The sequence below is a fragment of the Triticum dicoccoides genome, chromosome 3B (assembly GCF_002162155.2).
Source record: "Triticum dicoccoides isolate Atlit2015 ecotype Zavitan chromosome 3B, WEW_v2.0, whole genome shotgun sequence".
Taxonomy (NCBI): Eukaryota; Viridiplantae; Streptophyta; class Magnoliopsida; order Poales; family Poaceae; genus Triticum; species Triticum dicoccoides.
The window spans coordinates 517,639,565-517,654,419 of record NC_041385.1 but is presented as its reverse complement, the minus strand read 5'-3'; the positions used below and the strand labels follow the sequence as shown (position 1 = coordinate 517,654,419).

The 14,855-nt window shown below is 49.5% G+C and overlaps 1 protein-coding gene across 4 annotated transcripts; it reads left to right on the top strand.

Moving 5' to 3' along the window:
• The first annotated feature begins 1,137 nt into the window (after positions 1-1,137).
• On the top strand, positions 1,138-3,906 carry LOC119276840 (protein IQ-DOMAIN 14-like). 4 transcript variants are annotated; one of them, XM_037558010.1, is made up of 5 exons: positions 1,139-1,372; positions 1,590-1,699; positions 1,788-2,089; positions 2,707-2,880; positions 3,007-3,906. In XM_037558010.1, the coding sequence occupies exons 3-5, from the start codon at positions 1,790-1,792 to the stop codon at positions 3,664-3,666; spliced, it is 1,134 nt and encodes a 377-aa protein (XP_037413907.1). In that variant the 5' UTR covers positions 1,139-1,372; positions 1,590-1,699; positions 1,788-1,789; the 3' UTR covers positions 3,667-3,906. The 4 variants fall into 4 exon arrangements, with proteins under 4 accessions (XP_037413905.1, XP_037413907.1, XP_037413906.1 ...); XM_037558009.1 differs by having other exon boundaries at positions 1,139-1,468; XM_037558007.1 differs by having other exon boundaries at positions 1,139-1,699.
• The last annotated feature ends 10,949 nt before the right edge of the window (positions 3,907-14,855 follow it).

The window sequence follows — 14,855 nt, the reverse complement described above, 5'->3', positions numbered from 1 at the left end:
TTTTGTCAGTGAGAGAAACAGATAATTTAATTTAGAAATTATTTATTTTTCAGGTGCCAATCAGATGCAGGGATACCGGGATTCAAAAGTTGAGTGTGCTTATTTTGGGGATGAAAAGTTTGAGGTTCGGTTTAGCTAAGCCCTGCAAGTTCAAGGTTTGTTTTGGACTTTTTTCTTTCGCTTGTGCCGGCTCCCCAAGCGCTCCCCAGGGCGCCGGGTTCGGCCTGGGTCCGCCGGCATCAGTTTTGGCCCGAGTCGGCAAAAACGGATTTCTGAGGACGCGACTGGGGCCTTTTTTTGACGCCGGCGCGGCAAAATCGGCTGGGAAGGACCTGTTTGGGGCGCGGCTGGAGATGCCCCTAACCGCACTGACAGCCATGAGTCCAGATCGAGTAGTAACGAAATTTAAGGTAGGGCTAGCGCCGCTCTGCTCCATTCCGAGAAGGAATCCAGATCGAGTAGGAGTAAGTTTGGCCGCTTCATCCGTGGCCCCAAGGTTGAACCCAGATCGAGCAGCGACGTTGACGGCAACTGTGGATCCCTCTCCCCGTTCTGCTCGCGAAACAGTGGAAACGCACAAGCGAGATCCGCTACACCCCTACGTACTACGTACTCTACTCCGTTTCTCCGGAACCGCAATATTTTATCCACCCTCGTCTGCGTCTCGTGGAGGGCATTCCTCCATGCGCTTCGTACTGGGCTGGGGCACACGGTATACAAGTCGCCGAACAAGGGTTGCCCGAGAGGGAGGTGCCCAAGAAACAGAAGCGGCCGGCGTGGGTCTCTCGGTGCAGCATCGGCGTGATCGATCCCCACCGTTTCATGTACGTACCTACGTCCATGCTGCATGAGTGGCATGGTCCCGAATCCCGACCGATCCGTTTTGGAGGCGGTCGCGAGTGAATGATTGTGCATTGCCGTGTACTGCCAGGTTGCCTGATCAACGGCGGCTTTGTTGTTGTTCTACTCGATCGTGCAGCAGCGGCGCATGTCGGTACTGCTACGTACATATGTGGACTTGAGTTGGTCTTTTGGCCTGCGCATTTGTTGGCTTGCGCGCGCGCGCTCGGCGGTGGCGCTACCAGTCTGCTTCCTGATCTGGTGGTGCCGAGACCCACGCGTCAGTTGGGCTCGCTCTCCCACCTATCCCTCTCCCTCTCCCTCCCCCTCCCCGCCCGCTAGACTAGTACTAGGAGTAATCCGCTCGCCGCCGCTGCGGTTATCCGTTCGAGGTTGATGCGCTGCAAAGTTTCCTCTTCCGGGCTGGCTGGCTGGCTGGACTGGAGTGACTCACGTAAACTTCGCCGCTCCGCTCCGGCCACCGGCCTTTCCATCTTTTGCCGCTGCTCCCTTACCTGCCCCGCAACCGCAGGTTGATTTCCTCCTTTAATCTCGTGCCTTTCCTCTCAAAGCAAAGAGTGGACTTGGAGTTTTTCCTTCGGCCCCGTTCATTTCTCCTGGATTTCGCGTACAAATCGCCCTTCCCTTTTCCATTCTAATTAATACTCCGCGAGCCGTGATGTCGCGTACGGAGTCGACAAGCTGTATATAAGCCCTCGCTGTGTTTCTTCCTTCCTTCCTTCCTCTAGGTTTCTCCTTCCATAGCTTCATGTCCCCAAAAGCTCCTTTTCTCTCAACTCCACTCAAGTCGGAGGAGCCTCTGCGCCAGTGCGCCGCGCCCTCGGGCATACTGGGCTAAGTACTGCCCTCTCCATTTGAGATTCTTCATCTTACCGAGGTTTGCGTTGACGCGCTAGCTTCTTCCTCGCGTTCGTTCGTGTCCGCAGAGATGGGCCGTGCCATGCGGTGGCTCAAGAGGCTGCTCACAGGCAGGAAGGAGGCGCACGGTGGCGGCAAGGAGATCCATGCCGCGACCGACTGGCATGACGCGGCGGCGGTGAAGGAGTCCACCAAGAGATGGAGCTTCGTGAAGCAGAGGAAGAGCGGAGTTGACGCTGGGAAGCGGCCCTCAGAGCCTCTCGCCGCCGCGCTGGAGGTGAAGCCATGCCGCTGTGCTGGCAGCGAGCAGGTGGGGGCACGCGAGGAGAAGGCGGCCGTCGTGATTCAGAAAGCCTTCAGAGGCTACCTGGTATGTTCTTGATCAGCGTCCCATTGATTCATATCTCCATCGTACGTCATCTCTGTATAAGTTGGTTGAGATACTGCTGATCGCGTGCGTGTCTGAGTTTCGGCTATGTTCATCATTTCTTGTTATTCGGCGCGCTGAAATGGCTTGAACAATCCCGGTGTGCGCCCGAATTCTGACGTTAACGATGCAGATCCTCCCATCAATTATTTTAGTGGATAGGTTCACACTGTTCGCACACTGTTTATTCCAGACCCGTCAGCTCGTTTTGTATTATCTGTTTGGACTAGTGGGCTAAACGTCGCTGTATGTGATGTCACTGCTGGTCATGTTCCTTTCCATTACGGACAGTTGTTAGTTGTTAACTCTTCCTCTGTTCCTGTGCAAAGTCGGCACGTTGATCTTGATCGGCTGCGCAGTTCTTTACTCTGCTTCGGGCCTTCAGCAGCGACTTCTCTGTATAATAAGCCCTATGTTGGTTCGTTGTCAGTGTAGTGGTTACTGATTACGCAGTGTGACATGAGCCTATTTGGCTAAGCTGAGTTGTTTAGTCCTTGGCCCAATGCAAGTTGTTTTGGTTTAAGTTTTGAATCTTCTGTGACAATAAAGCATGGCTTCAGGCTAGGAAGGCGCTTCGCGCTCTCAGATCACTCGTCAAGCTGCAGGCTCTGGTCCGAGGCTACCTCGTGAGGAAGCAGGCGGCCACGACGCTGCACCGGCTGCAGGCGCTCATGCGGCTGCAGGCCGATTCCCGCGCCTTCAAGAGTGCCTCCTACCGGAAATCCATGGAACAGGTCAGGCATTTTCACTTACACCATGCCTCGAACTTGAACTCGTCGTTCGTGTTGACCAACGATCACGTGTCGACCGATAAATTTTGAGTTTGATATGTTCGCTGCGGTGCATTTTTCGCAATGCAGGAGAGAATTGTCGCGCAAGATGCCCGGATGAGGACGCCGCCGACCAAGCCCGGGCACCGGCGGAGGCTGTCCGACAGCACGGACTCCAACTACGAGCGCAGCCCGCGGATCGTGGAGATGGACACGTGCCACCTCCGCTCCCGGTCCAGCCGGATGGTGAGCAGCGGCCGGTACGCCACCGATCGCTCGTCGGGTCGCCTGGCCCCGGACCTGGCCCCGCTGTTCTCGCCGCGGTCCGTCAAGCAGCCCCCGAGGCTGTCCATCCGGCGTGAGCCCGTCAGGCACGCCAAGACGGCGCAGAATACGCCCCGCTTCAGCGGGGCCGACCCGCCGTACACATACGACTCGCCTGCCAAGAGCGTGGACGGGCTGGCGGCGCGGCCGCTCTGGCACCGGGACCTGCTGTCGAGCCCGCGGTACATGGCGGGCACGGCCTCGTCGGCGGCGAGGCTGCGGTGCCAGAGCGCGCCCAGGCAGCCGGCCGAGGCGCCGAGGGCGAGCCTGACCCAGCGAGATGTCCCTGCTGGGCCGAGGAAGTCGACGTGCACGCGGACGCAGCATGGCGGCCTCTGCTTCCACTCCTCGGATGCCGCCCACACGCGCCGCTCCGACCTCAGGGACGACGCGGCAAGAGATTATTACTTGGACAGGATGTGGTGATCGATCGGACGGAGACGGTGGTGTATGATACTACCAGTAGCTGCAAATTGCTGGATAGTCTCCGAGTTTTGTACATGCGTAGTTGCTAAATTTTCTTGCTTTCTTGATGACATCTAGTAGGTTCTAAAGTGCTACCACTACAAGCTAAGACATAACTAAGTAGTGTGTGAGTCTGAAGGTCTACGACATCAGTGGAGCAGAGGCAATAGAACAAGGTAAATAAAATGAAGCGAAGAATTACACAGAGGTTTAGCAGTGCCCATATTGATGTTTTTGTCCTGCCCCAAACCGCCAAACGTGTAGTTACGCGCCATGTTTTCTTCAAAAGGACAGCAGGATTGGTTTGACGCTGGAGTTATTTGCTCCAGTGCTACCGATGCTGAAGTGATCTGACGGGAACCAGCTGATCGGCACATGATCCGACAGCGGCAGCGACTCGATGAGAAGCGTACGCGATGATGATCGTTGAAACGTCGGTTTCGTAGTTATTGTAACAAAAGTTCTCAAGACTTCAGGGTTAGCAGCGCGCGACTGGTTAATGGCAAGAAGCAACGAACGTGCCTCGTGTCTCCAATCGAACACCGATCGGTGAAAATGTGCGGAATATACTCAGGAAAAAGTCCAAATCAAACCTTGAACTCATACGGTTTAGGTAAACCGAACCCCAAACTTTCAATCCCTGAAATTAGCATACTCAACTTTGGAATCCCGGTCCATTTTAAACCCTGCATCTGTTTGGCGCACTGGGAAATCAACAATCCTGACCGGGATTACAGTCTAGTCTCACTGACAGTGGGACCCTACATGTCATATACGTCCTCCTCCTCTGTCTCTCAAATTCCATAATCTCTAAATTAAATGGTCAAGCTAGCACACTGTGCGGGCGGTGTTCCCCAATCCCTCAATTAAATCAGCTAGCTAGCACATAGTACGGCCAACGTTCTCTGCTGTTCTGCCATGTTCGAGGAGCTGCAGGAGCACAAGGGCAGCGGTGGGGCTCGCAGCCAAGAGCAGCGAGCTGGGACGGGTCGAGCTCGAGGCCGCCATGGCCAGCTCCAAGCAGAGAACGCACCCGCTTGCGAGCCGAGCTCGAGGCCGCCATGGCGAGCTTGTCGAGCAGGGAGCGTCCCATGCTTCGCTGACGAGCTCCGGCTCGTCGCGAACTCTTAGACTAGGCGTCCTGCGGTGGTTCTGGGGATGGGAGGACTGCCGACGTGGCTGCTGGTTCTCTGGACGCGAGTGTGCCGTGTGCGTCACCAGTGTGCTCAGGATTCGAGGGGGAGCTATCGTGGCTGCTGTTGCGCTGGACGCGGGCGTGCGTCGCCGGTGGTGCTGGGGCTGGGAGGGCTGTCGCCATGGCTGCTGCTTCTCTAGACGCGAGCGCATGCCGCCGGTGGTGCTGGGGATGGGAGGACTGTCGCCATGGCTGCTGCTTCTCCAGATGCGGGTGGGTGCCGCCGGTGGTGCTTGAGATTGGAGGGGGCACCGTCGTGGCTTTTGTTGCTCTGGACGAGGGCGTGCTCGGGAATGGAGGTGGAAGATGACAGGTGGGCCTCTTTTGTCAGTGAGAGAAACAGATAATTTAATTTAGAAATTATTTATTTTTCAGGTGCCAATCAGATGCAGGGTTCAACATAGACCGGGATTCAAAAGTTGAGTGTGCTTATTTTGGGGATGAAAAGTTTGGGGTTCGGTTTAGCTAAGCCCTGCAAGTTCAAGGTTTGTTTTGGACTTTTTTCGGGGCCAAAACACACCTCTTCAAGAGAGGGCGGTGGCCGAGGCCACCTATGTTTGAGTCAAGAGGTATGGCGTCGCGAAGATTTTAACCTTGGACCCATGACCAAAACTCATCCTTGGGGCACGAGTACCATCAAAAATGGATAATGTGAAAGACTAGATCAATTTATGCATAATGGGGGGAGGGAGAGTTCATTGAGAGAACAACACTCCCCCTATGTCCATGCCTACACCTAAACTAGACAACAAGTTGAGTGAGGTGGGGTGTGCAAGGGTTAAAGTCACATTCCTCGAATCAATGATATTTAGCTCATGCCTTAACTCGCGAAATCTTGCTTCATCCAAGGGCTTCGTGAAAATATCTGCAAGGTTATCATGAGTGTTGACATACTTGAGCTCAATCTCCCCTCGCCTAATGTGATCCCGGATAAAGTGATACCGAATCTCAATATGCTTCGTCTTGAAATGTTGCACCGGGTTGAGAGAAATCTTGATGGCACTTTCATTATCACACCAAAGAGGCACTTTCTCACAAATGACACTGTATTCCTTTAAAGTTTGCCTCATCCATAAGAGTTGTGCACAACAACTACCGGCCGCCACATATTCCGCTTCGGTGGACGAGAGAGACACACAACTTTGCTTCTTGGAAGACCAACTCACCAAAGAGCAACCAAGGAATTGGCACCCTCCGGAAGTGGACTTCCTATCCACTTTGTCTCCCGCCCAATCGGAATCCGTAAATCCTTCAAGCTTGAAGTTTGCTCCTCTTGGGTACCATAGGCCAAAGTTTGGGGTATGAGCCAAATATCGAAAGATTCGCTTGACCGCCACATAGTGGCTTTCCTTTGGTGCGGCTTGAAACCGTGCACACATTCCCACTCTCAACATGATATCCGGTCTAGATGCATAAAGGTAAATAAAGGATCCAATCATAAAGCGATATACCTTTTGATCCACTGCTTTACCATTGGGATCAATGTCAAGTTGGCACTTGGTAGGCATTGGAGTAGAAGCCGGCTTGACATCACTTAGCTTGAATCTCTTTAGCACGTCTTGAGTGTATTTGGCTTGGTTGATGAAGGTAACTTCTCTTCTTTGTTTGATATCAAAACCAAGGAAGAACTTCAACTCTCCCATCGAAGACATCTTGAACTTAGAGGTCACAAGAGCAGCAAATTCTTCATTGAAAGCTTTGTTAGGGGAACCAAAGATAATGTCATCAACATATAGTTGGCACACAAACAACTCCCCTTTTACCTTCTTAGTAAAAAGAGTGGGATCGATTTGCCCAACTTCAAATCCACGATCTTGTAACAACTCGGTAAGGTGGTCATAACACGCACGTGGGGCTTGTTTAAGGCCATAGAGTGCCTTATCGAGTTGATACACATGATCCGGGAAGTAAGGATCCTCGAACCCAGGGGGTGCTTGACATAAACCAACTCATTAATAGGACCATTAAGAAAAGCACTTTTCACATCCATTTGTTGTAACTTAAAGTTGAGATGGGAAGAATAAGCAATCAACAAACGAATGGATTCAAGGCGAGCAACGGGAGCAAAGGTTTCACCGTAGTCGATACCCTCGACTTGGGAGTAGCCTTGTGCTACCAATCTTGCCTTGTTGCGAATGATGTTCCCATGGGCGTCTTGCTTGTTCTTGAAAATCCACTTGGTTCCAATGACGTTATGGTTCCCCGACGGCCGTGGCACCAATCTCCACACCTTGTTGTACTCGAAGTTGTTGAGTTCTTCATGCATGGCAATGAGCCAATCCGAATCTTCGAGTGCCTCATAGACCTTTTGGGGTTCAACACAAGAGACAAATGCGTGATGTTCACAATAGTTTGCTAATTGTCTACAAGTGATTACCCCCTTTCTTAGGCTTCCAACCACATTCTCCATGAGATGGCCTTTGGTGGTGAGCTTGGAAGCAATCTTCGCGGCACGACACTCTAATTCCTCCTCGGATGTGGAAGGAGGAGGATCAACTTGATTGTCTTGAGCGCCGTCTTGAGCTTGTTCGAGATCTTGAGCTTGTTCTTGATCGTGAACTTGCTCGAGGGGGAGAACTTGACCTTGGGCATCATTTGGTGATTCACCACCATCTGGAGATTGATCTTGCCCTTGGTCTTGTTCATGAGGTTGAGGGCCTTCACTTTGTTCTTCGGAAGCGTGTGGGTCTTGGGGAGGTGATGGCTCCACTTGAGTGGAGCATTGTCCTTCTCCTTGGCCACAAGGGGTTCCTCAATGGGTAGAATATGACCAATACCCATTCTTCTTATGGCTTGGGGAGGAATTTCATCACCTACATCACAAGTACCACTTTGCTCCACTTGGGAGCCGTTATTTTCGTCAAACTCCACGTTACACGTCTCCTCAATGAGTCCGGTGGACTTGTTGAGGACACGGTAAGCATGAGAGTTTATAGCATAACCAAAAAATATGCCCTCATAAGCTCTAGCCTCAATTTTAGACAAACGAACACCTTTCTTGAGAATGAAACACTTACACCCGAACACCCAGAAGTACTTGAGATTGGGCTTGTTACCGGTGAGAATTTCATACGGAGTCTTGTTCAAGCCTTTGCGGAGATAGAGCCGATTTAATGCATGACACGCGGCGTTGATGGCTTTGGCCCAAAAGTTGTATGGAGACTTGAACTCCGCCATCATGGTCCTTGCCGCATCCATCAACGTCCGGTTCTTCCTCTCCGCAACACCGTTTTGTTGAGGGGTGTATGGAGCGGAATATTGATGCTTGATCCCCTCATCACTAAGGAACTCATCCAAGGTGTAGTTCTTGAACTCGGTGCCGTTGTCACTTCTTATTGTCAAGATCTTTGCATCATGTTGTCGTTGAGCTTCATTTGCAAAGTCGATGACGGTTTGTTGAGCTTCACTCTTCCTCTTGAAGAAATATACCCACGTGTATCTTGAATAATCATCCACAACCACCAAGCAATACTTTCTTCCCCCAAGACTATCAAAGGATGGAGGCCCAAAGAGGTCCATGTGAAGGAGCTCCAAGGGTCTCTTCGAATAGATGATAGTCGTGGGAGGGTGAGCCTTCTCATGAAGCTTTCCTTCGATACAAGCATTGCAAGCATGATCTTTGGCAAAACTAACATTTGTTAGTCCACGAACATGGTCCCCCTTGAGAAGACTTTGCAAAGATCTCATATTGACGTGGGCTAAACGGCGATGCCAAAGCCATCCCACATCAACTTTAGCCATTAGGCATGTCGCGGTCTTAGTGGGTTGCTTCGAAAAGTTAATCAAACAGAGACCGTTCTCGACATGCCCAACAAAGGCTACTTTAAGAGTCTTGCTCCACAAGAGGGCCACGGTATCAATATCAAAGAAGGTGGCAAAGCCCATGAGTGCAAGTTGACGAACGGAAAGTAAGTTGTACGCAGGGGACTCAACAAGCATGACTTTCTCGATCGTTAGATCATGAGAAATGACAACCTTGCCAAGACGCAATACCTTAGAATGTGAGGCATCACCCCACTCGACATTGGTGGGCATAGATGGGATCTTTTGCACGTCCACCACCAAGTCCTTGCTCCCGGTCATATGATTTGTTGCTCCACTATTGAGAAACCATGACCCCCCACCGGAAGCAAACACCTACAAGAGATCAATGCTTAGTTTTACCCATTTAGTAATGGGTACTTTGATGTTAGTAACAAGGGTCTTAGGAACCCAAATAGACCATTCAATGTACTCATAAGAAGAACCAACAAATTTAGCATAAACATGCCCATCACTAGCATGACACAACACATAAGAAGGGTTAAAGTCGCCGACTTTGTTGGAAGAGATGGCTTTGCCCCTTTTGGCATCACCACTCTTTGCATTGTTCTTCTTCTCCTTAGGAGCACCCTCTCCCTCCTTCACAAAAGTTTGCTTAAGCGGGGAAGGTCGTTTGGTCTTGTCATTCTTCTTCTCGTTCTTCTTCTTGTTCTTGGACTTGGGTGAGAACCCAACTCCCTCCTTGGCCACAACTTCCTTTTGATTGCTCAAAAGGTCATTTAGGTTCTTCTCACCTTGTATGCATGACACAAGGCCTTTCTCGAGTTGTTCCTTCAACTTGGCATTCTCCTCCACAAGATGCACATGCTCACAACACGGGTTAGTAGCATTTGCATTATCAATTAAGACCATGTGAGGAAATGTGGCCTTTTCCTTGGTTAGCTTAACTTGGAGTTGAGCACGAGACTCCTTGAGGTTTGCATGAGCACCCTTCAAGACCTTGTGGGCCTTGTCAAGTACATCAAACTCCTCCTTGAGTATAGCATGATCAACCCCAAGTTTAGCCTTCTCGGAAGTTAGCACACGAGACACAACAAGAGCATGATCAAGATCTTTCTTTAATTTGGCATGGTCATCGTTTTGTGACTCCTCAAGAGCCAAACGATGCCCACGCTCTTCCTCAAGAGCATTAGAGAGATCCGATATCTCATCGGCATAGTCACGACTATGACCTTCCATCTTAGAGATGGTTTCTTCGTGAGCCTCGATCATGTCATTGGCTTCACCAAGTTGTTCCAAGAGAGCAACAAAGTGCTTCTTGGATTTGCCCTTGAGCTTACTCATAAAGGACTCAAATTCATTTACTTCCTCATTAGACCCCTCACTATCATCAATGCTATCCGTCAAAGAGGGATTAGGAATGATGGTGGTTTTGATGTTGGGGGTTACCTTGTTGGTGGCTTTAGCCATGAGGCACTTGGCGGTGATGTTCTCGTTGGGTGAATCGAAGAGAGACATTCGGGGAGTTGTGGCAATGGCAACGGATGCCATGGCCATTGCTTCACTATCTTCATCATCATCATCATCATCCTCACGGTATTCCTCTTGAACCACAAACCCTCGAGTAGGAGTCTTCTTGGTGAAGTAGTTCTTGTTTGGGAAAGACTTGGCTTTGTCTTTCCGGATGAGCTTACCACCATTGTCTTCCCGCTTCTCATAAGGACAATCCGCAACGAAATGGCTCACATTGCCACAATTGTAACAAGTTCTAACTCGTTGCTTTCCCTTGAAGCCACTTGAGTTGTTCTTGTTGAAGTTGGGTCTTGAGTTCTTCTTGCTCCAAAATTGCCTTGAAGCAAGAGCCATGTGCTCGTGATAATCATATTTTGTATCTTCGAGATTGCTCTCCTCATCTTCCTCTTCTTCCTCTTCTTCCACGATAACCTTGGCCTTCAAGTCAAGGTTGGGCTTCTTTGCCCTTTGAGACCGGAGCACCACGTTATCGGCGGTCTTGTCCAAGATGCTCATTGCAACGAACTCATTTAACACTTCACTTGAGGTCATGGAGTGGAAGTCCGGTCTTTGGCGAATGATGGAGGACATGGCCTTGTTGTAGGGCATCATGGCCTTGAGGAACTTGCGTTTGATCCAATTGTCATCCGTGTCCTTGCTCCCATGATCTCGGAGTGAGACCGCAAGTTTGGTTACTCTCTGAAAGAGCTCATGAGGTTCTTCATCTTCCTTCGTAGCAAACTCATCATCTTCATCTTGCACCACTTCATAATTGGAGCGTTGAATGCTCGCACTTCCCCGATAGAGAGACAGAACGCAATGCCACGCGTCTTTGGCCACGGCGTAGGGTCGAAGATGAGGGAGATCTTCGGGGAGAATTGATTCTTGGATGATGAAGAGAGCATTCTCATTGAATTGATTATCCACGGCCTCTCTAGGGGTTAAGTTGCTTGGGTCATGTGGATAGAAACCTTCTTCAATGATTCTCCAAAGATTAGTATTCACATGCTTTAAATCACGCTTGAAGCGATACACCCAAGAATCAAAATCTTCATTTTTCTCAATCTTAGGAGGAGGACCGGCGTGATTTAAATGAGTAGATGGAATCGTTCCACCATAAGTTGGAGGTTCCACATGGGCATAAATGTCGGTGCCATTTCTACCACTAGTAGAAGGACCCTTTTCACTGTTAGCTCCCCCCTTGTCGGAGGTAGCATCCGTCACCTTGTTAGTGGGATCACCCACTTTCATCGGCAAGGTAGACAGTTTAAGTCCTTCTAGGAATTTAGTAAACATGCTTTCAACCTCGGTCGTCATGGAGTTTTTCAATGTGTCTAAAGCCACATTGAATTCCTCACGAGAGACCGCGGTTCCCCCATCGGCCGTAGACGAGGTAGGATTCACACCGGAGTGCTCCTCCACAATGTCTGTGGTGTCAACCATACTCTTCGGACGGTAAAGTCCTTAATAAAGAGATGAGGCTCTGATACCAATTGAAAGGATCGATATAGTTGACTAGAGGTGGGGGGGGGATAGGCAACTAACAATTTTTAGTCTTTTCTTTACCAATTTAAACTTTGCAACAAGGTAGGTTGTCTAGATATGCAACTATGTGAGCAACCTATATGATGCAATAACAACTAGCACCTAGGCAAGCAAGGGATACAACACAAATAAGCTTGCACAAGTAAAGGCACGAGATAACCAAGAGTGGAGCCGGTGGAGACGAGGATGTGTTACCGAAGTTCCTTCCTTTTAAAGGGAAGTACGTCTCCGTTAGAGCGGTGTGGAGGCACAATGCTCCCCAAGAAGACACTAGGGCCACCATATTCTCCTCACACCCTCACACAATGCGAGATGTCGTGATTCCACTATTGGTGCCCTTGAAGGCAGCGACCGAACCTTTACAAACAAGGTTGGGGCAATCTCCACAACTTAATTGGAGGATCCCAACGACACCATGAAGCTTCACCACAATGGACTATGGCTCCGAGGTGACCTCAACTGTCTAGGGTGCTCAAACACCCAAGAGTAATAAGATCCGCTAGGGATTAGTGGGGGGAATCAAATTTCTCTTGGTGGAAGTGTAGATCGGGGCCTTCTCAACTAATCCCGAGCAAATCAACAAGTTTGATTGGCTAGGGAGAGAGATTGGGCAAAAATGGAGCTTGGAGCAACAATGGAGCTTTTGGGGGAAGAGGTAAGTCAACTTTGGGGAAGAAGACACCTTTATATAGTGGGGGAAACAATCCAACTGTTACCCTCCCAAGCAGCCACGCACAGAGCGATACTACCGCTTGGGCAGGGCGGTACTACTTCTGTACCAGCGGTACTACCGTTCCCTCCCAGCGGTACTGCCGCGCTCACGGGGGTAGCAGGGACCTAGGCCCAGAGCGGTACTATCGTGGGAGTACGGGCGGTACTACCACTTGGAGCGGTACTACCGCTTGGAGCGGTACTACCGCTACTACTGCCGCTACTAGTACCGCAAAACCCGACACGGAAAACAGAGGTCTCGAGTCGAGGCGGTAGTAGTCCGGAACCACAGCGGTACTACGGCCGAAGACAGCAAGCGGTACTACCGCTTGGGGAGCGGTACTACCGCTTGACGTGCTTCGGCGGTACTACTGCTGAGGACCGCGGTACTACCGCTGGGACAGGTCAAGGAAGGCAAGGAGAGGAAAGGTAGCTCCAATGAAGCGGAAAGGAACATCGGGTGTGATAAGGATGTGTACGTGTTGATTCCACCCTAGCCTTACCAAAGCGGATCCCCTCTTGATAGTACGGTGACTCCTACGAAACTAGTCCACCAACAGAGAAACAAAGGAGCTACACCATCTTGAATACAACACCGAGGGGAGGGAATCGTCTCGTGCCAAAGGATGAATCTCTGAAAAAAAACTCAATGCACATGATTAGTCCGCAAAAGCATTGTCATCAATCACCAAAACACCTTGGGGATAAATATGCCCTTACAATTTCAATTCAATCACATTCTAAGCAATCTCTACATCTCCAAGTCTCTACAAAATGATGGTTGAAGATAAGGAAGCATGAATCCTTTCAATATATCCTTTGACAATTTCTTTACATCAAATTCCATGATTGTCATTTTGGATACACAAGTGCTCTTCCTTGCAAGACTAATTCATGCAGGTAGATGAACTCCCACTACAAGTGGTGCTCCCAACTCTTGATGAACTACATCAACTTTGAGCACCCTTCACAAGTTCAACTACATTATCAAGATCAACACCACCACCAAAGGTATGTCATTCCATCTTAGAGAAGCTTTACCTCAAGACATGGGTCAAAGCAACTCAACAAGATGTGAATACATCAAAATGCTTAAACAAAAAATGGCAACCCCATTTTGAGCTTAAACGATGAGTATGACCTATGATCAAGTGTCCTCACTTGACTCCTAAGTCAATATACTCTAACATAGGTGACTTTGTCGCCGACCAATTCTAGATGAAGTTCTCTATTGTTTCTCTGTGTTCTTGCTGAAAGCACAGGTGCTCCCTAGCTGGTTTTGGTAATTAATGTCAACATATCTCTTGTTGGACTAACACTTTTATCTAGTATGTTTCAGATAAGTTCAACAAGGGAGTGGCATGGACCAAAGGATGTGGGAACTCCTTCAAGATGCTAAGGACAAAGGATTGGCCCAAGCTTCAAGCTCAAGACTCTCCATTTTATATTTTAGTGATCCAATATCACATTGATCTATAGGAAAAGCCAATACTATCAAGAAGGGATGAGGTGTTGCTTAATGAGTTTCTTGCTCCACAGTGCTTAGTGATATGCTTCAAAACCCTCAACCACTTTCCCACTTCCACACATATGACCTAAACCTAAAGTCAAACTCGGCCCCACCGATTCTTTCTATCCGGCGCCACCGAGTTCACATGCCATAGCCACTACCACAAACCCTAGGCAAATCGGTCTCACCGATAGGGATCTCGGTCTCACCAAGATGGGATTGTAATCTCTCTGTGTATGTCCATTACCAAAATCGGTCTCACCGAGTTTGAGCAATCGGTACTACTGAGATTACAATGCAAACTCTCTGGTTAACTTATTACCAAAATCGGTCCCACCGAGTTTGAGTAATCGGTCCCACCGAGTTTGCCTGACCAACTCTCTGGTTAGCTAATTACCAAAATCGGTCTCAGCGAGTTTGTGTAATCGGTCTCACCGAGATTACGTTATGCCCTAACCCTAACCATATTGGTCCTACCGAGTTGCATGTCGGTCCCACCAAAATCACTAACGGTCACTAGGTTTACTAAATTCGGTCCGATAGAGTTTCTTGATTCGGTCCCACTGAGTTTGGTAAATTGTGTGTAACGGTTAGATTTTGTGTGGAGGCTATATATACCCCTCCACCTCCTCTTCATTCGTGGAGAGAGCCATCAGAACAAGCCTACACTTCCAACATCCTATTTCTGAGAGAGAACTACCTACTCATGTGTTGAGGCCAAGATATTCCATTCCTACCATATGAATCTTGATCTCTAGCCTTCCCCAAGTTGCTTTCCACTCAAATCTTCTTTCCACTAGATCCAAATCCTATGAGAGAGTTGAGTGTTGGGGAGACTATCATTTGAAGCACAAGAGCAAGGAGTTCATCACCAACACACCATTTGTTACTTCTTGGAGAGTGGTGTCTCCTAGA